Source organism: Mastomys coucha, unplaced genomic scaffold (assembly GCF_008632895.1).
Source record: "Mastomys coucha isolate ucsf_1 unplaced genomic scaffold, UCSF_Mcou_1 pScaffold18, whole genome shotgun sequence".
Lineage (NCBI taxonomy): Eukaryota > Metazoa > Chordata > Mammalia > Rodentia > Muridae > Mastomys > Mastomys coucha.
Window position 1 is genome coordinate 24,821,023 of NW_022196900.1, and position 23,361 is coordinate 24,844,383.

At 43.6% G+C, this 23,361-nt stretch overlaps 1 protein-coding gene and 1 long non-coding RNA gene across 5 annotated transcripts in view; one reads left to right on the forward strand and one right to left on the reverse strand.

Annotated features, from left to right (window-relative positions):
* Window positions 1–7,444: 7,444 nt before the first annotated feature.
* The window catches only part of Tnc (tenascin C), an 87,229-nt gene continuing 71,312 nt past the window's right edge, over window positions 7,445–23,361 (reverse strand). For all 4 annotated transcript variants that reach the window (XM_031377652.1, XM_031377654.1, XM_031377653.1 and 1 more), the window contains 10 exons: window positions 22,317–22,460; window positions 20,024–20,143; window positions 17,938–18,081; window positions 17,086–17,216; window positions 14,206–14,338; window positions 13,516–13,667; window positions 12,586–12,682; window positions 11,601–11,762; window positions 9,007–9,170; window positions 7,445–8,200 (listed from right to left, as the gene is read on the reverse strand). In XM_031377652.1, the coding sequence (XP_031233512.1) occupies window positions 8,090–8,200; window positions 9,007–9,170; window positions 11,601–11,762; window positions 12,586–12,682; window positions 13,516–13,667; window positions 14,206–14,338; window positions 17,086–17,216; window positions 17,938–18,081; window positions 20,024–20,143; window positions 22,317–22,460 (1,358 nt within the window). In that variant the 3' untranslated portion in view covers window positions 7,445–8,089. The remainder of the gene's footprint in view (window positions 8,201–9,006; window positions 9,171–11,600; window positions 11,763–12,585; window positions 12,683–13,515; window positions 13,668–14,205; window positions 14,339–17,085; window positions 17,217–17,937; window positions 18,082–20,023; window positions 20,144–22,316; window positions 22,461–23,361) is intronic.
* Window positions 11,720–13,025, forward strand: LOC116096137. The gene is made up of 2 exons (XR_004120857.1): window positions 11,720–11,785; window positions 12,522–13,025. It is a non-coding gene; the product is annotated as an uncharacterized LOC116096137 (long non-coding RNA).

Genomic DNA, 23,361 nt, shown 5'->3' on the forward strand with positions numbered 1-23,361 from the left:
GAGAGAGAGAGAGAGAGAGAGAGAGAGACAGAGACAGAGACAGAGACACACAGAGACAGAGACAGAGACACAGAGACACAGATAAACAAAGAGATGGTGAGAGAGGTGGGGAGGACTATGGGGGAAAATATCTCATCTCAGGGAGATAATGGCACTGGAGTACGACTCAAAGATGAAATAAGCCATACCTGTGCTAAGGGAAGAACATTTTTTAATTGCTGGTTGGGGCTTGAGATAGGGTTTCTCTATGTAGTCCTGTCTCTTCTAGAACTTGCTCTGTAGACCAGGCTAGTTTCAAAATCACAGATCTGCCTGCCTCTGCCTTCCAAGTGCTAGGATTAAAGATCTGTGCCACCACTGTCTGCCTAGGAAAAGCATTCTTGGTCAAGGGCTTCCAGTGGCTGTGCCTCCTGAGTAGCTTAGTGAGAGGCCAGTATCCCAGAGCATCACAGGATAGAGAAGCAGGCGTCTTCAGGACCACTGTTAGGTTGAGTTTTTCCTCGAGCCAGAAGACAAGCGTCAGAGGATTTGAGCCACTGAGCAGCACAATATGACTGAAGAGAACACTTTACAGTGCTTTCAGACAGAGATTGGCTCCAGAAAGCAAGTGCTAAGGACCCAAGGCTCTTGACTTTATGCCAATCGCTGCTTGTGTTACTCAAGATGATGTGCAAGAACCAATATCTAAACAGGGCTTTATAGACAGAGAGGAAGCCAACAGCAATGGGCATAGCAAGAGCCATGGGGAGAAGTCAGACCCATATTTCCCCACTTGTCTCCATGCTGGAAATCAAAATGAGTAAAGAGGGCTAGAAGTATCACTGGTAAGAGGTTAGAGACAGGCCAGAGCAACGGGAGATATTACGGGTTGTCTTTATAACCAACAAGAGGGGACTAGCAAACAGAAGGAAGTCAGAAATGGGCTTAAGGTACGTTCGAAGGAGACAGTTGCTCAGCAAGTTGTAGAGGTTGCTGATTATTACCAGGGTCCATGTCAAATCAGAACCCTAATTGGTCACTGCAACAGAAATACCCCCTTGCTTGCAATGCATCTGCTGGTAAAAAGCAGGTAAGAAATTAGAAATTGATGGTCAGCTGGGCTTCTTATAAGTATCTGGGGCGTATTGGAGACTCCTGTGGTTAATGCAAAGGGGAAGAAATTGTTTGCTCAGAGGTGTCGACAAATCGCCAGCCTAATCCCCTTGCCATGAACCCCAATAACATCGATCATCTCTTAGGAACACCCGGGGTCATTGCCCTCCTAAGATGGGAGGAGGCTGCCACCTGCTGGTTATTCTAAGTACTGACCCAAGATGTTTGAGGGTGAGAAACCCGTGTTTTCTCTATGTCTATTACAGTTCACCACCCTCACCCCCGCCATTAAGATAGTCATTCTTAATTCTCATTTTATAAGATATTCAGAAATATTAGGTGGGCATTCCAAAATGACTTGGCATTAGGAGAGCCTGAGATGCACACCAGGATGTCCATACGATTATCAGCATTTTACAGTGGGTGCCATAGCACCAGCTTATGCTGTTTTTGCAATCTGTGAACTGAGATGAGGGAATTGATAAATGATAGGTGTTCTGAGTATTCAGAATAGTAGAGTAGATAAAGGAATAAAGGTGGCTACAGGTATTCTTCAAGGTACCTAGGCGAAAGGGGTAGCCATTCATAGACTCTGGCACTTAGGGCTTAGGTGAGCTTGGAGGAAGTCATTTCACTGTTGAGAAACCCTTCTTTCCAACCTGTAGTAGCAAATGTGGCATGTGCCTATGGGAGCTACTTAGTTTGGAGTCTCCCACCTTACCCCGTGAGTATTTGCGGTAAATTATTAAGCTTTCCTTTTCCAGTCCTGGTGAGACTGGGGCAAATCCCAAATGAGTCTCACTTGGCTTCTTTTCTAGAGACTGGATTCATCTGTGGGCTTCTTGGGGTGGTAGGAGGACCAGGAAAGTGAGCCCCCTGCTGGATGCTGATACCAGACAACAACACAAATCCTGGCAGTCGGCACACACTGGCATCCCCAATGCTTCTGAGCCAGAAGGGTATGAATGGGTGGAACACACACTTTTCTAGTGAACAACTGAATTTCTTAGACAGTAAGGCTAACTATGTCAGGCTTGGGCTCAGTGTCTTCGGTGACTCTCAGCCATAGTCTGTGGAGTCACCATCACCTCTGCTCCTTACCGTCTTCACCCCTGTCATCCAGCACAGGTCTCACCTTGCCCTCATTAGTAGGCCTCTTACTAAGCTCAGCCACCAAGAAAGGGTTTCTTACCTACCCTAGAAGCAGAGATCCTGGCACTCAGGACCCTCCTGCCACCCTGTTCCCAGGTAAATGAAGCCTCTACTCAGCTTCTCACATCCCTCATTGGGCTGCCCCAATAGAAACTAATAGCCGAGTTTGGAAAAAATAAATCCCAGATAATTAGTATAAGCAGCTTGGAATAGGGGTAAGTAAGGTATGGAGAAGCTCTCTGTGGTCCCAAACCTATGAGCGTTGCCTGTAAACCTCTCAGAACTCCATGTTGAATGAGGACATCCTCTGCACACTCAGCCAGATCTTATTTTCCTTCACCTCCCAAAGCATCCTGTATGCTCTCCATCGTATCAGCCCACTTCCAAGCAGCACCACATGGTTTTAGAGGAACAGGTTTGAACATAATACTCCTCTTCCAGCAATTCTACAATGAAGTCAGGAAACCAGATTTTAAAATTCCATTTTCTGGACCAGGGAGGGCTGTGTGGAGGGTCTCCTTGTTTCTGGTAGCCTCATATGCTCTGAGTCTATGCTTGCTCATCTCCATCATCAGCATGGCTAGGTTAAGAAATCCATCAGGGATTAAGGAGGCACACCCTTAGATGTGTCTGTACCAGTGTTTCCAGAGAGGATCAACGGAAGGAGTGAAAGGCATCCTGACAGTATACAGCTCCACCCCACAGGCTTGGATCCTCCACTGGATCAAGTCAAAACAAGGAGAAAACACAACCTGCCTGTCTCCCTGCTCTCTTGTGGATGCGCTGAGATCTGCTAATTTCTAGCTAGGGTTGCTCTCAGTATTATAGCTTTCTCAGCCACCATGGAAGACCACAATCTCAATCTGTGAGCCAAAATAATCCTCCCTTTCCTTAAGCTTTTATCGGGTATTTTGTCAAAGGTAGCTAACATTGTGCCTCTTCTGCCCTGGTGCCTCCGACAATCTCTCTGAGCAGCTGAGCAGCCATGGGTCTGCAGGCATTCTCTACTCTTCCTTTTGCTCTTTTCAGTTCGTGAACTCCTAATAATTTAGATCTTGGATCATGTGTTTCTTCCTTACATGTGTTCACCACTGTAATAGAACCTGGAAGAAACACTTTCTGGGCAGAAAGATGTATTTAGACTCACTGCTTTAAGAGATTTCCATTTGTAATAGTTTCATTTTTTTTTCGTTGTTGCTACAACATGCCCATCAAGAAACAATTTTAGAAAAGAAAGGTTTATATTCTTGCTTACAGTTTCAGGGGACACATTCCATCATGACAGGAAAGGCTTGGTTACAAGAGAAGGAGGCCACATTGTATCTGTAGTCGCTAACCAGAGAGTCACTAATCACAAGGGGGATGTGCTATGAAACCACAAGGCCTGCCCTCCAGTGAACTGCTGCCTCCAGTGAGGTTTTACTTCCTAGAGTTTTTTAACCTTCTCTAACAGTGCAACTAACTGGGTACCAAGTGTTCAAACTCACAGGTCTATGGGGGACATTTCATATTCAAGCACTATGGTTGGCTGAACCCATTGTTTCAGGGTCTCTGTGGAGGGATAATGTTTTTGTGCACTGTGTGAAGGTTATTCTTGTGTTATTCAAAATGCTGATTTCTCTGTCCTCCTATCTTGTTTCAATCCAGACATGGCATTGTAATGCTTAGGTGAAAAATCTCTTGTCTCACATTTGTGTAAACAATTCTATTTATTCTCTGCCTTGTCAATAAAAGATGATCACCCAATGGCTGTACAGAAGAGAGAATAGGGCAGAAGCTTCTACCAGGCAGGAGGAGGAGAGAGAAGACAAGGGAAGCTTCAGAAAGGTTAGCATGAGAAGAGGGTCTGAGAAGACACCATGAGAAAAAAATATCTGAAGCCCAAAGTGCCAGATCAATCAAAATATACAAGTATCATGGCTTCATAGCTGTGAGGGAGCCAAATTAGTTTAGAAGTTAAGGAAGATCATGTAACTGCTCAGCTGTGGAGGTGTAGCCTGAAATAAATGTTGGTTTCTCTGAGTGGTTATTGGGGTAACCCACTACAAAGATAAAGAAATACAGCTGCTGGATTAATTCATTATTCCCATTTATATTACAAACAATTAATTTTACTTCTGTAGTAAGGAAGAACATCATGGTGGATGTGAAGAAGAAGACATGAAGAAGAAGGGGCTGGGGCTAAGATAGATCCTTCAAAGGCATACCCGGTGGCTGAGCTTTTCCAGTCACATCTCACCTTCCTCTGTTGTACTACCTCCTAATAGTCCGCTCAAAGTCTGAATACATCAATGGATCAAATTATTGATGACTTAGGACCTTTAGTGTCTAGTCTTCTGTAAAATGTCTTCAAAAACAATTGCCCTATGCCTTATTTATTTTCTAGGCTTTGCCAACCCAGTCATGCTTGTCGGGGTTGAGTATAGAGAAGATCACGGGAGTTTTCTCCTTCAGGTCTTTCAAACCACTGCTTCAGAGAGTACAAAGTCACACGGGGCCATGTCTACCTCGAATGGTGATGGTGTCTACCCTCCATATGTAAGAAGTTGTTGGGCCTCAGCTTCAAGTCAATAAACTGGACTGGGCATTTGTGGCCCTTCCAGTGGAATAGTGGCCATGGATGGTGGTCACAGACACCTTCAAGTGACTTTGTTGCTAAACACTGTGGAGAAGGTGATCTCAGGGGCCCCTGATTTATTAATATATTCCTTTGTCAATAATAAAGTTCCCTTCATGTGTATCCAATTGACAATCAGGAGGAAAAAGAAGTGTTTTTCTCCTGGTCTTCATGTGACTATAGGGTCCGTGTCCACTGAAAAGTCTTCTACATAGGAATTTGGGTGCTGGAAATTTGTTAAATTACCATTTAACAAATAAGAGAAAAGAGACATGAATGTGAATGTATAGGAGAAACATAGGTTTAGCAATGGCACCAAGCATCCAGGTAGTCCCAAGAGTGAACTACCTGTCAGGGTCTCTGAGAATTCTGAGCAAGGGACTCTTCCCAAAGGTGCCTGCCAATGGGGCAGAGCCACAGGGCCAGCACAGCTCCCCAAGTCTGTGTCTGGTGGGGGGGGTGCACAACTCTGTAGGTCTGAAGGGATAAATGTGAATGCCAGCTATCTGAACCTCAGGGAGGAAAGAGATATGTACTGTCAACTGGCTACTGCGGAACCTTAGGAGATAGTACGTCACCTCAGTCCTACAGATATGGCACAGAGATAGCCCTTGGCTCATCCCCACCCTCCATCTCTCTTCAGTGTCTTGCTGGTGCCTCCCATTTATCACACTGCCAGAGGCTGGGAGACATTGGTAGAATTTACATGAAAAACCTTGGCGTGGACCACAGAACAGGGAGAAAGGAGGAGAGTGGATGAACAAAGGATCTTTTTAGGGGCCACTGAACACCTTGGATATTAATCTCAGCGGTGACTTTGTTTGGTTCCTGTCAGTGGAAAATGTGTGTATGGAGTATAGCTTGAAGAGACTTTCTCAATTGGAGGCAACTGCTTGAAAAAGCCACAGGGTCAGAGACTGAAGGCTGTGCTGAGCTTTGAACACTGTAGGCTCAGACCACTCTGCTACCCAGCCTCCATTTAAGGCAGTGGTTCTCAAGTGTCCTAATGCTGTGACTCTTTAAATATAGTTCCTCATGTTGTGGTACCTCCCAAACATTAAACTATTTCATAGCTGTAATTTTGCTACTGTTATGAACCAGGATGTAAATAACTGATATGTGACCCCCAAAGGGGTCATGACACATAAGCTAAGAACAACTGCTTTAAGGGCATCTAACTCTTCTCAAGGCTCTAATTAAGGACTCTTGTCTGATATAATCCCTTTTCTAATGAGGATTTGATTCTTGTATGGGTTCTAGGAGGCATCTCAGCAGCCAGGCCTATCTACAACCCTGAAGAGAGAAGGGCTTTGGGCTTAGGCCCTGCCATGTCAGCGGCCATTAAAGAGTTAAGCCTTGCCCTTGAAGCCTAGTTGTTACAGGGAGCCATTTGTTTGGGTTTGTGCAGCCAGGAAAGCGTTGCTATGGCTGAGTCGCAGGTTATGGGTCTTATGATCTGGAACAGCAAATTGTGTATATAACGTGACAGCATTTATTAAAGCAAGATAAACTCAGCAGCAGAGGATCTGGCTGGAGCCGTGAATTCCTCTCGTCCTGGCTTCTTAACCACTACATTCCATTTGAACGAGATCCCAGAGGCCCAAACACTTTCATTAAATAAGTTAATTTGCTGAGAATCTTTAAGACTATGAGCTAGGGATTGCCTTTTGCTTGGTTTGAAAGGAAATGCCGCAGCCCATGATTCTGATTCACTGTGTTGCTGAACAGGCTCGGACCGGTTGGGCTGGGTAAGGAGTACATGGTACCATTAAGTGTCTGAGCTGAGTTTGGAGCGCTCTTCTGTTTAGGTCTTTTGATGTAGGGAGAGAAGGAGACAATTCTGGCATATTTTCTAGATTTAATAATTCAAGAGTGCCCCACACACCAGACAGTTGAATTGTCCCAACTCTAATTTGCAACTAGAACCCTTGTCACAGGGGCACATCAAAAACCAAAAGGGAGAGATGTTCATCAGAGGCTGGCTAGAGAGGGGACAGAGACAAAGGCACAGGTTTAAGCAGTTCTGTTTACTAACTGGGTAAGTAGCCATAGCCAAGCCTGAGAGTTATTCCATAGGAACTGATAGCAGAGATAGCTCATAGTCATTGCCTACATGTATGTCAAGCATAGTACTGGAGTACGCTCCTAGCTGCACAGTTTACTCTTCAAGGAAATCCTACAAATAAGAAGCGGGCATTTCCTTTACAGAACAGGGAGTTGAGGCTCATAGAAGTTAGGTGATTTGGGGATGGTGGAGTTTGGGAAGTCTGCCTATGTTACCAATCCTTTTCTCATCATAGAACTTCCAGGCTGCACTAGAAAATAGACACCAAAGCACCTTTAAAACATAAATCATAAAGAAAAATATACCAATCATTAAAATGATAAACACGAAGCTCGATCTTAGGGTCTAAATTCTTTCACCCTTGTACAACCCTCTCTGCCTCCTGTCTCCTCTCTTCTTCCCTAGAATTGAGCCCTGTGACCCCTTCCCTCTCCTTTCCAGTACTCCTCCCTTTGTTCTGATATACTGGCTATGGTGAAATTCAGACTTGAAATTGAAACTCAAAATGACAGACAAACTGAAAAGTACTGTGCTTTTATTAAAAAACAAAACAAAACAAAAAATACAATCAGGTACTGTCCAGATGTGTTGTTTGGGAAGGGAATGTCTCTTTAAAAGTCCTCAGTTTTCATCATCACCATCACCATTATTATATTAATAATATTAATGTCCTTGAAATTTAAACAATATCACTTTTCTGGCTTCAGTTGTAGGAAATGTACAAAACATCAGTAGGGGGTGGGACAAGGGGTAACTTCCAATGACACATGTTTTATCTTTGTGACCGCAACCAATAAAAATTGTACAGCTTTGTGTAAAATACAGTTGGCTCTGAAAATGACCATGTCCACTGTATAGCCAGCTTGCCCCTCTCCCATTCCCAGAACCACCCAAGAGAAGTAAAAATCATGGTGTTGCTGTTGCTTGGAGACGTTGCTTAGTCAAACAAGAAAGCAGAAACTGGGTGCAGACTGTTGTCTTTGGTGCAAAGGAAGTCATTGCAGAGGGGCCTACGTCAGTGCCTCAGTGATCCATGGTCTGCTTGGATGCCCACCAAATGCCCAAGGATAGCTTCACTGTTGGGCTGGTCATATTGATGCTTTGGTAAAAATCCTTTCTTTTCTCTGGGCCCCATTCCTCTCTCACCAAATTATCCCTGGAGTTTACGCCCGCTTACGCCTGCCTTCCAGATTCCGGAAGTTGCTGGGTCTCAGTTTCATCTCAGCAAACTGGATTGAGTACTCGTGCCCCTTCCAATGGAACCAGTTAACACCCTGCAGAAAAAAGCCAGAGCCTCCTGAGTTAGTTCCATCTGGACACATGTTCATGGACCATCACCATTTAGTCATCAAAACACAAAGGGCTTTGTTTCAACTTATAACCACTTGGCATTCTGTAGACAGCCGTGACTTGACAGTGTCTCTGCTGGCCTGTGTTGTGAAAACTTTCAAACGGGGCCAGCTCAATCTAAACTAACTCTTTACCCATCATTAGGAGACATCATGGCTTGCACAGAGCCTCGAGCAGACTTCATAGCTGTTTAAATGTGTGTGTCCCCATACATATACCATATACATACACACATGCACACACACACACTTGTGTAAGAGATAAAGGGTCTTGTCTTAAGCATCCCCAAGATCTGTGGACCTCAGTTTCAGTCCATGTAATATTTATTTTCTTGAGCTCAGAAATCTGCTATGGTGGGAGTTGTACTAGACTTGGAGGGGGTTCATGTAGAAAACAGAGGGTGGGGGGCTAGGCATATGAAGGTTTGGGCATGCTTCCAAAATCATTCTGCGACTTCAGGAAGGTCAGCTCTCATAGAGTGTGAGTAAAGGAGACTTGAAATTCATGCCTTCTAACAGTAATTTTGTCTGTGTGGAAAATTCTAAATTTGTGACTCATTTGTACAGAGCCCCTTGGGCTCTCTAAGAGTTAATATGTACTGTTTTTATCTTTGCTCACTCATCTGCCATGTCATTGGATTTCTCACTATGTTGGAAGATAACACATTTTCTAATTGAAGTGTCCTTCCCTCAGCCACATCTTGCTTCCCCAGCCTTGCTGGACTACTCACCTGACTGTGGTTATTGTCCCCATATCTGCCCATCAGGTTGACACGATGACAGTTCTTATACCAGAAGGCTCCTTTGTAGGACAAGGCACAGTTGGTGATGGCCGAGTCTGTGTCCTTGTCATAGGTAGAGAAGGATCTACCATTGTGATAGTTCATGGAGTCACCTGATTGAGAATAAAAGAGAGAAAGTGAAGAGAGAATAAAGACTCCCACCAAATCAAAGTCTCCGAAGGTTGTCAGGGACAGAATCAAAGGCAAGAACTGAAAGATTCTTGGGTATGCTGGCACTGAACCTTAGACTGGACTGAGGATCAAAGCATGGGACATGAATGCCACCCCCAAGACTTATCTCTGACAGAAGCACTATTATATATTAAGAGATAAGGCTGCAGGTGGTTCTAGAAAGTTCCATTCAACTCCATCTCTTTGCCTTTCTAATTATGACCTGGCACAGGCTGAGCTTGCTCTAAACTTTCATTTTCTCATCTGAAAAAATGCAGACACCCAGTGGATTCTGTCTGCCTCACAGCTCTGTTCTAATACCAGATATGATTTTTTTTCTGAGCAGGGAGAAATGGCATACAAACAGCCAGTTTATGATTTATCTATATTTGCTTTGCATAAAAGACCTATGAAGATAAGGTGAGAAATTTGCATTTAATAATGATGTATGAGTCATAATAATGATGTATGGGACTACATCTGTAATCCCAGCATGTGGTGGGATGGACTAAGGCAGGAAGTGCATATGTTTGAGGCCAACATAGGCTTCATAATAAGACCCTGTAAACTTCTAAACAAAACAAAAATAGTAACAGTGGGCATGTCCCACATATACAAAGGTATCTTGCTAGAGTCATAATTAAGACCTTCACTTACTAAATATTGTCAGATAGCCTCGGTATCACATAATCACTTTAAAAGAGTGTTTCCTGGTTGGCATTGTCTGATTCTTACCTAAAAACCTCACTTTCATATAGTGCTACTTGAGAACATCATCTGAGTCCTTCTTACTCCCGAGCCATGGGGCTCTGCGCAAACATTCTAAGACATCCAGGCATTTGATGCTGAGATCTTGGAACAAGCTGTCAAAGGTCTTTTGGAGTCTTTTTAACTAATGATGATGCCCATAACATATAGGGGAGCAGGCAGATGTTGATGAAGCTTTCCTGTGAGGCACTATCACCAAAGCATGTCGGAAGCTACAACCTGGAAAGGTTGCTCTGAGTGAAGGGAAAGACCACAGTGGTCTCCTCCATCAGATAGAACGTGAACATAAGCCACGTTCTTGTCGGTTGGTAGATTTTCTTGCCAAAGTAACTAAGATCCTTCCTTCTTGACATGATCTCAGCCAAAGAGGTATTTATTGTCAGGTGATAAAGTGTCAGATTTTTTTTTTTGAGGCATGGAAGCACTAAAATAATTTCCACCCCTGGCTCTCTCTCTTCCATCATACCAAATGGCCTCTCAATGGAGCTTTGTGTCCTTTTCACTGCAACCTGGCTTTGGCACCTTTTAGTCAAAGGTGAAGACTTTTTCCTTTCTGGAAGGGCTCCCAGAGGGGTCACAAATCTCTCTCCTGTTTAAATAATCATAAAATAAGGCCACCCAAAGAAGCCATGGCTTACAGGAGATGGTCTGCATTCTTCACCCAGCCCCTCCTTGTTTCCACTGCTCTCTAGGTGAGCGCACATGCACACACACACACACACACACACACACACACACACACACACACACACATTCCTTCTGTAAGCTAAAATTTTCTGAATTTTTCCAAGCCACTTTTCTCCTCTTTATATCATTTTCCTAAAAGACATTTGTGAGGGTTCAATAGTTGAAAATACCTACAGAGAAGGATGCCACCTCATAGCCTTGCTAAGAATGGCTTTGTTATTCATTTCTCCTATAACGTGGAGCCAGAAACCTGTGCAAAAGCCACTTCAAGTCAAAGACAAAATCCTCTATCCCCTCCCAAATAGTGTAAATGGACATGTCCCTCATATACAAAGGCATCTGGCTACAGTCATAAGTAAGACCTTAGGTCACTAAGTATTGTCAGATAGCCTGGCTATCACATAATCATAACCTAGAATATTAGGCTTAAAATTTAGGTGAAAAATAAAAGGCCGCTGGACAGTCAAAAGACTAACAATACTAGGAATGTGGGCATCACCAGAGAACTTAGAAGAAACACATCTTAACCTCTCCCCATGACATCACAATGTATCAGAATTCATACATTGGCAGATTCTCATCCTATGCCCATTACAAGGAAGCATCTGGTGAAGACAGAGGCCTTTGAGAGACCATTTTCCTACCACATCTTATAACTATTAACAATAAAAGAACAAGAAACACATTTTTTTAAATGAGAGTCATAGTAATTCAACCATAGTTGACATGGTTCTTGACCTACTCTATGCCTCAGAGACAAGATGTTGCAGATGTTGGCCTAGACCTTTTTAATGATAGCCCTTCTAGATTAGCATCTCGAATACATTCAAATATCTGTGGATTGAGGAATAGGAGTGTGAATGAGGGAATCTACAGGAAGTTCATGACTCCAGACTCACAATGTAGCTACGCCATACCTGCTGTTCCACTGTATCCTTCTACCTTCAGCTTGTAGCGACTCTTGGCATCTCCAACACTGAACCTGTCATACACAGCATAAGCCGACTCCCCATGGTCTTGTAGGTCCACCCGGAGCTCATACTGCCCTTGGGATGTGATTTTGCTCAGGTTATCGAGTCCTGTGGATGATGGGCAATGTCTGGTAAGCAATCACAGGTGACTGAGGCAGTAGGGGAACACTCAACAGTGAGACATATCATGCAAACTTCTGCTTGAAACATTCTCTGTTGGTATAATGTCAGACAAAAAAAAATCTCATGTTTCTGAGCCTCAGAAGAAAACAATTCAACACCTTTGCTTATCAACTTCCTACTGTATTGTGGAGATCAAAGGTGATAAGCCAAGGGACATGACCTGTACACTATAAAATTCATAACCAATGTGAAGCAATGGGTAACTGTGGGATGGATGTCTTAGGCTCAGACAGTGGTGCAGAGAAAAATGCTCTACCCATGTGGCTTGCTGCAAAGAGTCAATGATGGATGATGTCCCTGTAATACTAACTTGGAAAATTTTGAATGACAGTGTATTTGTCCATTGGTTAGATTGCCATAGATAAACCATACAACACCCTTGAGGGTCTGTTTTCTCATTAGTAAGATGGGAATTCTGTTCTTTGCAGAGATATTCTGGGTGAAATATTATGACCATGAAATCCATCTCAGTGTCTGGAGCTCAAGAGGGAAGCAGTCCATGACAGCACTGAGGGTGGTTCCATAATTGGTTTAGTGTCTGACTTAATGCAAAGTTTGTCCACGGGCCTGGCTTGATAATGCTTTATTTCTTGTGACCTGGAACATTTAATTATTTCAACACTCTGTGGCTCCTACCAAACTTCTTTCCTTCTAAGCCTTTCCTCACCCCATTGTTCACTACAGGAGGGCAAGTGACCAGGAGGACAGAAATAGACAAATCTGTCACAAACTTTCAGAGCTGTATTACCAAGCCAGAATTCTTCTCTGCGGTCTCCAAACCCAGCGGCATAGGCCTTCCAGTTTCGGTAAAAGTCCTCACGTCCATTTTTGCGTCTCAGGAAAACCTACAACAATATGATACTTAAGTAATAGAAGGGATGAGAAGATAAGATGTCTTTTTGGAAGGAGGAATGTCAGACTGAGGGAAGAACAGCCAACCATCTCCAGCTTTCTCCATTGCTTATTTATTTGCCTGTGACTTTGGGCACAATCACGCCCTTCCCCTCCCCATGCCTAAGTGTTCAGAAAACTAGGAATGGACAATGCTTCTTAGTTCTGGTGACACTGATGCATCTTGGTCTCTCAACAGTCTTCATGATGCATCACACTGAAGCTGACAGTGGAGGAAAGGTTGAGAGGGGGTGACCTACAAATTTTATTGATAAAAAAAAAATCCTGTACAGCCAATATGGTCATGGAATTGAAATAAGTCCTGAAATTCATAACACATGTCTGGTAAAGAGTAACTACTCAGCCAGTGCTGGCTACTATAACTAGTAGGTTTGATTGTCATTGCCACTCATATCAGAGTTCCTCCCTCCACCTCATTCTATTATCCCAGAATGACTCAAAACTGATATTTTAGGATGACCTTGAACTCCTGATCCTTCTGCCTCTACCTTCTGAATGTAAGTAGACATTTATCAAATTTATTCCTGTTTTTCTGCCGTGCTGGAGATTGAACTCAAAACCTTATACATTCTAAGTGAGTGCTCTGCTAACTGAAGTACATCTCCAGTCCTTGCCTTCTACTTTCTATTTAAATAGACAATTGTGAAGGGCTTCCATGTGACAAGGATTACCTTGCAAAGTGTTATGCACATGTATGTATTTAAGAGTACATACTCCCCCTCATCCAGCCTTATCTCAGAGCTCTAAAATGCATTGTGGTACTCACAATCCATCCACCTCCATCAGAGGTCATATCACAGTAGACTTCCAGTGCTTGGGTCTTGTCACCATTTATATAGATGGTGTAGAGACCAGAGGTGGTATCGCCATTCAACATTGCTTGAGAGCAGTCCCTGGGGAATGGGTACAGGAGTCCAACTGCAGGGTAAAGAGAAAGAGTATGAGAGTGGAGGGAGGAGGTGACTACTATCACAACAGACTTCATCTATGCAGTGGCTAGGTTCCTACAAGCAGACAGCCCTGCCTGTCTAAGTCTGTGCTCCTCATGATGGGGCTTATATTATACTTAACAGTATAAGAGCCACAGTGGAGCTAGGAATTCAAATATGACACCTCGACTTCTCACATGAGATATTTGTGAAGGAGGGGTGTCTCTTTTATCACTTTGTAAAGATGAAGAAACTAAGGATCATGGAGTGTAGATGACTTCTAAGCTGTATCCAGTAGGATATGGGGATGGGGATTGGATCTAGATGAGCTCTCATTAGTCCTCCATTCCTTTCATTAGGATGCCTACATCCAAATTCCCCAGGCTTCCAAGCACTAATAGGGAATTGATACATTTTAGAGATTTTTGTTTGAAAAAATGTAAACTAGAAGTTGAAGGGGAAATGAAAGGTTGATTCACAGTCACAGGGTCAGATCTTAAGACTGTGATCCTCCCTGAACCCCTTACTTGTGGTAAAGATGGTTTGGATCAGCTTGCTCCTCAGGGACCCACTCAATGCCTGGATCCTTGCTGTGTAGTGGGTGGATGGGCTCAGGTCTGCCAGGCTGTAGGAGGTGGTGTCAGGCCCCACAATGACTTCCTGTGGGCAGGAAAAAGAATCAGTTTGGTCCCAAATAGTCTCATGGTAGAGATGTTCCCTTTCACTGGCTCATGCAATCATGTATTCACTTAACTAAAAACCTACCCAGTACCTATGACATGCCAGATTCCAAGTGTACCTCTGGAATGTCTGAGATAGCAAGAGTGCTGCATAAGTCAAAGTTCTGGGATCAGAAAGGCAGAAGAAGTTTAAATAACACAGAAGCACTGCTTTGCATCAGTTCTACTTAATTTTAGGTGGGGGTGGCTAATGGAAATGGACAAAGAGGGATTACAAAATACCTTTTATGGGATGTTATGCATTTTGGCTTGGTGTTTATCAACAACAAGGAGTTGGGAGGTCTGAGAGGTTTTGAATAGGCTTAAGCTGTCGAGGCTTAAGAAGCTTAAGCTGATGGTAAGGTGAATTGCACAAGGGGCAAGAGACATTGGGACCATTTCTGTCAGCAGTTCTGAAAGAGGGTTTAGCCTTTGTCACAACATTAAAACAGTCTGATAACCTGGACCTCAGTGTAGACTAACGAGTTATAACACGGTGGGGAGGCAGACTTATCTCTAGAGAAACTAGGTCTCAGGTAGAGGAACAAGATGGTGTTAATAGCCTAGTAGGTGGGGCAGGATAAAGGCTTGAGCTGACCCAGGAGGAATAGATAATGTGACCCCCACTATGGTTATAGCTAGTCCCTGGTTTCTAGACTGGTGTTTGGGCTCAGTTTTTAGGAGATCCACAGATCTTTACTAGGTTCCAATTCTTATTAGTAGATGACCTTGGTATTTGAGACTGGAATTCTTCCTCCATCATGGCAGTGCAAATACAATTCTGATCTCTATAACTTATCAAGTTGATTGGATTTAGTCATAGTAGGTCAGTGTGGAGGCCACTAGGTTATTTCACTTTCTAGGGACTTCCTGGAGTGGGGGTATGTTATATATGTTTTTACAGTGTGGGAATTGAATTTCCCAGAAGCTGAGATATTTGTTCCCAATCCATAATTTGTTGATGGCATAGGATGGTGTCACATCCTCCTAGTCTCCCACCACCTTATCCATGATTTATGTGTGTTCATTCAATGCCAGTGACCTAGTGACCTTTGTGGGGACATCAGCTCTGGTTGCTGGGGAAGGATCAACTCTCAGGGAACAAAACAAGGTTTATTGAATTGCCTGAGCATAGATTTGCATTCAGCTCTATGCTCCTATGTTCATTTGTCTAAGCCTGAATAGTCTGAAATGAGGCTCATGATCTAGAGAAGCATAATCCTAGAACCCCAAACTTGCAGAAGACTTTGGGGGTTTAGAAGTGCAATGCACTTATCTAAGGTATGGGCACTGACACCATGAGGATAAAGAACCAGCTTCAGTTCATACTGTGAATTCCTTCATTATATCTCAATTCCAGAAAGGCTAGAAACGTGTCTACTTGTGGTTACATGGCAGATCAGAAATACCTTATAAAATAGGAGTCAAATATAAGGAATGAAACTACAAAAGTAAATGGGAGGAAGAGATAGAAACAGGTAGACCCTACATATCTTGCTGGGCAGAGGTAGATAGTAGAGGAAGCAATTCCTGCCGTGACAGAGCAGAAAGTGCCAGGAACTACCTGGAGTGGGCCAAACCACCCCAAGTCAGCTGACATACAGGGAAGCACCCAGCAAGTTTCGGATGTATGTGTATAACAGCATAGCTGTCTTTGCAGGCAATGTGGTGTGTGACTCAAGAGAGGGTCAGTTAGTTTAGAAGCTTTGCATGAGGAATAGCTTGATTCCCCATTTCCCTTGTCCCCTCAAAGAACAGATGCAGGGCTAAGGTTTACTCTCTAGAGCATCTGAGTTACAGTGAAGGCTCTGGATTCACATCCACCAGGATCAGCTGGTGAAGAGGTCAAGGTACCACAATGGAAGTGTAAGAGCAAGAGCAAGCAAAATTTGCATATAGTAAGAGCCTAAGTACTATGGGGTGCCCCACAAATTTCCAGGTAGACAGCAGCTGATCTCTACATTGAGCCCCAGTGTTAACAAACCCTTCTGTGCAGCTGAACTTCCAATCAGATTCTTTGTTCTTGGCTTAAGTATGCAAGGATAAGGTAGGACCAAGAGACACTGGGACGAAGTTTCTAGTGTGAGCGATGGAGACCAGCTCAAACCACTGCAATAAAACTAATGAAATCTAGAAGAAACATAACCGAGCTATAGACTATGATAGCAGTGACATGTATTTCTCGGCTAAAGTGAGGCAGCTACACAGAAGAGAGGGGAGATGTTGCAAAAATCTAAGTATGAAGAGAATAAGTAAGCTAGCTTAGAAATGCAGAAGCATTCATGGAGGGAAGAACACAGGTAATATTAGCAATAGTTGTAGCTGGTCTTAACAAGTGGCATTGTAAGGATGTCAGGTGGAGACACTGTCATGTGGCAAAGATGCACAGGAGGCTGTTAGTACTTTCTCAATGAATCATTAGATGACCACGAGCCCAGCTCCTAAAATGCAAGTCTTATAAAACACTGCTGTTGATCTTGGCTGTCTCTCAGCTTGTGCCCGGTTAAAGGGAGAAAGGAGAGCATGTGGTTTGTGACTCAGAAGGTCTGGTACTACATCCAGTCTCTACTAAGTTCTGATGGTTTAAGGCCTTAGTTGTATTGGAGTGAAGAAACAGTACCAGATAATCCTTTCCTACTTCGATGATTATACAGATGGTTTACACAGCAATGTCTGACTTATGGATACCTTGACTATACCATCCACAGATTCGTAGACCAGGAGGTATCCAGTGACTGATGCTCGGGGAGGTCTCCAGGTGAGGAGGGCAGTTTCTGACTGAACCTCAGTAGCAGTCAGTTCTCTTGGGGAATCGAGGTCTGGAGAAGAGAGTAAGTAGCAAGTGAGCTAGCAGGTGTAAAATAGACAGCAAGATGAGAACTGGCCTCAAGTTTGTTCAATAACATTAACCATGGCCTTGGACAAGAATCCCTCCTGACTGTAGATGAGGAACTTGAACCAAAGTCAAAGTTTATATAAGTCCTGTCACCTCAGGAGTCCAAAAGCCAACAACACATTCCTGGCTGGTTTGGGTTGGAAAGACAGAGTAGTGAAGATCATTACTGACCCATTATTTCTCACAGAGAGGGCTGAGAAGTGCTAATATTGGTCCCCATTCTAACAGAAGGGACAATCCTTTACTTCCCCAAATGTTGAACATTGTAAAAAGATCTCAATACATAAAACCCCAATGAACGTCTGAGAAAACTACCCTGAAAAATTCTTAAAAACTATTTCCCAGCCTGGAGCACGGATCATTAAATGCTGGGTTTAGAGCCAGAAGGGAGAGTTTTTTTCACTTACAAAAGCTTCCTTTAAATATCCTTCTCTCATCCACTGGGTCATTTCAGTTCAAGGGGAAATGCTATGCTTCTTTGGGTCTTGATTGAGTGGGCACTGGTGAATTTAACTCATACTGATGTCATTACACTGTAAGGGCCTGGCTTAGGGAGGAGGAGCGGGGGAGGGGATGTGGTTTAAGATGCAGGCTGTGGGTGGGCAATTCAGAAAGGAGAACGTCCACTCTGGGTATCTCGGTACCTGTGGTAAACTTGGTAGCGATGGTAGAGCTCTTCTGCTGGCCTTTCTCTGCAAAGACGCTCAGTATGTACTCTGTGGCAGGCTCCAGGTCATGTAGCTCAGACTCCACTGTATTCCCAGACACTGTGCGTGTAACTTCTGGCACTAAAGCATGAGACACACACATGTGGCAGTTCCTCCTTGGCAAACAGCACATACACCTCCTTCTAAGACACAACCTTTTGGTGACCCCACAGCAAAGAAGGTCAAAGTTCTGAGGTGACCCACCAGCCTTTCTCTCTCTTGAGCACTCACGTGATAAAAGGTGGATCATATAGACACTGGATTTATTTTTTTCTTCAGGCAATAGATTGGAAAGATGGAAAGATGTTTTCCCATGCAGTATGGTAAACTGGCTGGAAAAGTGTTGTGCTTGAGGCACTGGAATGAGCTCCAGGAGAGTGGCAGGTAGCATCTCCAAGCCTTGGGTACTCAGGCTCAAATTCAGTTGGTGCCACTTCTAGCCCTGCCCCTTCTTTTTCTCTGTGCATCATTCCTCTTACAAAGTACCAAAATGCTGCCCAATCAAGGACTACCAAATCATCAAGGCTAGGGGTGACAGTGATGGACAACAGAGCCCAACAATGGCTTTTAGGCCTATTGGATCCATTGCCTTGGCAAAAAGTATCCATCTCATAATCATAGGAGACTCCCATTCTGCTTTGTTAAGATTGGTATTTCACAGGCAGAGAACTTTACATGTAATACTGGGAAAGTCCCTGGCAAACTGTACATGCTGGATCACTTTGCCTCATTCTCAACAAGCCCCACCCTCTTTGGCCAGGTCTTGATTAGTTCTGATCTAAAATTTCCACCATTCCCAACAACTGTAAGCTGATGTTCAGGGAGAGATGACACCGTTCTCCCTGTCTCAGAAGAATTTCCTTACAGGGAATAACAAAGAGGAGAGTGGATGAGCTGAATTTTCTCCTCCTTCCTCACCTTTTCTCTTTTCCCATGCAACTCAGGGTTTTACCAGAGCTAAACGAAGATTTTAAGAACCCTGTCCCCCAAGCCACCATAGGTTATGGTGTCGTGTTATGTAATATTGCCAGTGAAAGCCAGCAGTCTTAAGCCATAAAATAGGAAACTTGGAAAATGAAATAACAGAACCCTTTCTAGACTAGATCATCATAAATGTATGAGTGGGATTAGAGGAAGGGGCTCTTTTTCCTCATTTGATTTGCATTTGATTGCATTTGATTTACTTCCTGGTGGTTATGTTTGGTTGATGGTCTCAGCAAGACTTTAATTTGCCCGCTGGGTAAGTTGGTACAGATGGTGGCAACAGATGGGAAAAGCAGATTCTTTCAATCAAGTTTGCTTCCCTTAGGCCCTCCTGTGGCCTCTGAGAAGGCTAGGCACCCCAGGACCTCCTGGTGCCATTTGGTTAAGACCTGAGATTCTGGAAACCTTCTTTGTAAAGAATAGGAGCTGCTTCCTTGAGAGCCTGTCCCTGCCTGAGGTGCTATGAATATAAAATGTCCCCACAGGCTCATATGTTTGAGAACTTTGTTCCTAGTTGGTAGGCTTGTTTGAGAAGGTTTTTGTTTAGTGAGGAGATGGAACCTGCTTAAGGAAGTGAGCCACCTGAGGTAGGCTTTAAGGTTTTATCTAGGGCTCCACTTCCTGCTTCCTGACTGTGTGTACCTTGTGAATGGCAGCTTCTTCTTACTGCTGCCAGCACTCTCTTGACAGGCAGGAGTTACCTTCTTGGGTTAGAATCCAGAGTAAACCTGCTACCCCTTAAGTTGGTTGTCAGGTATTTGGCCATAGCAATGAGAAAAGTAACTCAGGAGTCTCGAAAAGTGGGATGGGTCAGCAAAACATGCAAAGTTCCACATGTGCCTTGTTTTCATTTTTCTTTTCACTTGAATGGTTTGCCCAAGCCTCTTGAGGATACAGTGGAGATAGGCAAAGACATTACTGACTCTTACAGTGTACCACTGGGTTTTGTCATCCTGTGGAGCATTGAAGGGGGAACGGGAGGAGTTTGCAGCAAGATGAACCCTCATCAGAGTGTAGAGAAGATGGGACAGGACCTTACCTCTCTCCCCCGTGTAGGAGATGACATAACGGTCCACAGTGGCAATGGCTGGCTGCCACATGGCCAAGGCTTCTGAGTCTGTGATGTTGGCTATCAGAAGGCCAGATGGACCATCCAGAGCTGGGAAGAAATATGAGAGAAGGGTTCATCATGTTAGAGGATAATATCAGAGGACACATGCTTGTATGGGCTCAGATCAGGCTCGTGGAACAGGCTAACCTGGCTTAGATCATGACTCTTTTTCCTTATTGTTGTGTTAATTTTGCTCCCTGTTTCCTCATATGTAAAAAGGGCAGGATAGTACTGGCTGGATTTTTCTTTTTGACTTATATGTGATGTTATGGGTAGGCAGTTCCTGAAGTGTTTAATGGGCGACAAGGGTTATCATCAGGATTCATGTTCCTTTTTTCCAGGAAAGGAACATACATAAATGTACATAGAGGAGACTTGGATGGTCACTACTGCCTGAGGCTTTTCTGGGCTTTGGGTGGTATCTTTATTTAGGGGATCTCATAGGTAATAATCTGGAGGTCTCTAGGGTCAGATTCTACTGTGGCTTATTTTCCTGTGCCTCCATGTCTTTGGAAACGCCGCTTCACTGAAGAAAACCTATAAAACATGGTAAGTGAAGCTCTCAGCATTTGTTATTAATGATATACTTGTAAAAGTTTTTAGCCTGTTATTTCAATCCTTGGGGTAATGAGGCAGGAGGATCATGAGTTGATGGCCATCCACAGCCACATAGTAAGAGTGTCTCAGACAATGATGACAGATGTGTAGAAAAACAACAGATATGTATTTATCTGTATAGGGTATGTGCATGTAAATGCATCTGTTCAAGGTTTTGGTTATGGATTCTAGGAATTAAATTCAAGAACTCAAACAAGAGCAGAGTATGCTCTTAAAAAATAAGCCACTGCTCTGATCCTTGGAGGTTATTTTCAAATGACTTGTATTGTCAGAGGATATTCCAGGGGTCTTCATCTCTGGCTTCTTTTAAGGGAGCATATTCCTTGTTCACAGTTTCTTCCTTGAAAGATGACCTGAAGGTGGAATCTCTCTCTTACATCTTCTAACAATAACTTAATCCCTCCCTCAACAGCCTAGGAGACAGAGTAGCCATCAGTTCACTCACAGACTGGTACCTGAGCCTTACAGAACTGACTGAAAAGTCAGTAAGTGACAAACCAGTGTCAAGAGTTTCTTCCTGATTATCTCATGTGCGTACAGAACCTTCTCTAACTGGGAGTGACCGAGGACTTGGGAGGAGACACACCCAGCTTTTGTGTCTGTGGCTGTGGAGAATCATCAATGCAAGATTTCTTAGGGAAAACAGAAGCCCAAGAGGAGAGTGGACAGGACTTCATGTCCAGATAGTATGTTTTAATTGTATATTACCAATTCTTGTATGGAAGTAGTATATTTTTGAAATTTCCTGGGTGGCCTATTCTTTGGATCACTGAATGGACTGGGTTAGACAATCTGTCATATCTCAAAGGATAAATTGTTTAGAGACAGAGAATTCTGAATGGAAATTTTCCATTTTATTCTCCCACAATAGCATCCATTATTCTTAAATTAGATTTTAACAGAAAAACAACCTTTATTTTAAATGGTTGATAGAGTTGGTCCAAAGAGTGACCCTTGTTTTCTTCTACATTTCCAGTCCTGTTGCTTTGTAAAATCATGTCTCAGGTCCCTCTTCTACAAGCTGGGAATGACTACAACAGTAAGGACACACTGCACTGGGTCTGTCAATCTGTGCCTTAACTGTAGCAGCTGCCAAACAGGGGACAGTGCGGCCACAATCCACACCATCCCATATCTGCAGAAGCACTTGTTCTGGGGGTGTTCACAATGCTTCCAGGCAACAGGGAGAAGGAGTAAGGTGACAGGTAAAGTTGCCTTTATGCTTACTGACCCCTTGCAACACTGATGTAGGAAGAAGAATCATACCCATTTTACAGAGAAGTTCATCAGACCCCAGAGAAATTAACAGGCAGCTCATATGCCTAATGCATGGAAGATTTATGGTCTCAGCTCAGTATGGTTCCTATACTTCCCTCCTTTCCACAGTAGCAGAGGAAATGGAGGTCAGAGGACATTCAAGATGTCTCTGGGGCAACCCAGTTTATTAGAGGCTGAGGATGAGCCAGAGAGAGCTGCTGGAAGCTCTAATTTCAGCTCACTTTCCACTGGGACTCCAGGAGCAAGCATTTTTTTTTTTTTCAGTTCTCAGTCATGAGTCATCATGCTGAGGGCAAGGATAAAACGCTGATCAGAGGGCACACACCTGTGATTAGAGATCCCGAGACCGGATCGCTTTCTTCGAATCCCTTCATGGCAATCACACTGACGTGGTACTCCACCCCAGGGGTGAGCTTCACCAGGCGGGTCTCAGTATCTGTTCCATCCACGGTCACCATGGACGGGGTACCTGGAGATTAGCAAAAGCAAGATCAGGGGAGCCTCTTCCACATTTCCTTGTCATGGCCTCCAAACTGGGTGTACCCAACTTGGAAATGAAATTCTATCTTTATTCAATTTCATTCTCTTGAGTTCCTCTCCTTTCATCCCACCCTCTGGCATGAAGGAAAAGACCTAAGTTTTTTGTATAATGTTTTTTCCATTGGTGCAGATGCCAAAAACCCAGTCAGGAAAGGAAAGAATCATGAAGTCACAGCATACTAAAAATGGCAAATTTCCTTTCGGGAAGGAGTTGGCACGTTGCACAAATTTTATTTTCCTTATTCTCATCCCTCCACGCATTCTATGGGAAGCTCCCCATGTAGCAGAGACCCAAGCCACTTAACTCATTGGGTTCACTTAAGGTGCTACAGACTCCGTTGCTTGGAGAGATTTTAGTTGTGATGAAAAAGATGGCCCCAGTTAAATGTGTGCTCTTAAGTTTATTAGGAAGTCTGGAATTTATATTTCTTAGAATTGCAGGAGTGGTGAAGGGTTTGCAATCCAGCTGGCCAAACGCCCAGTGGAGATGCTACCGTGTCGCCATTACCAACCAGACTGCCTGTCTTTTCAACCCTCCAACAAGAGACAGCTCTCTACCTGCTAGGATGTATTCTAACTATACTTCTCTGAGGTCTTTATTAAAGTCTGTGTGTCCTAAGTTCTAGCATTGCTAAGATTCACTTCCCCATCCTGTAGTGAGATAGGATATGGCCCCTAAGGGCAAAACCTCACACATATCTCAGACTTGCTCTCCAGATGGCTGTGATCAAAGGGAAAAAGATTGTTTATATAAATCCCCTTGTTCTTGTGTTCAAAAGTACTAGGGAATCATTTATTTCCTCGGATTTTTTTTTTTTTTTTTTTTTTTT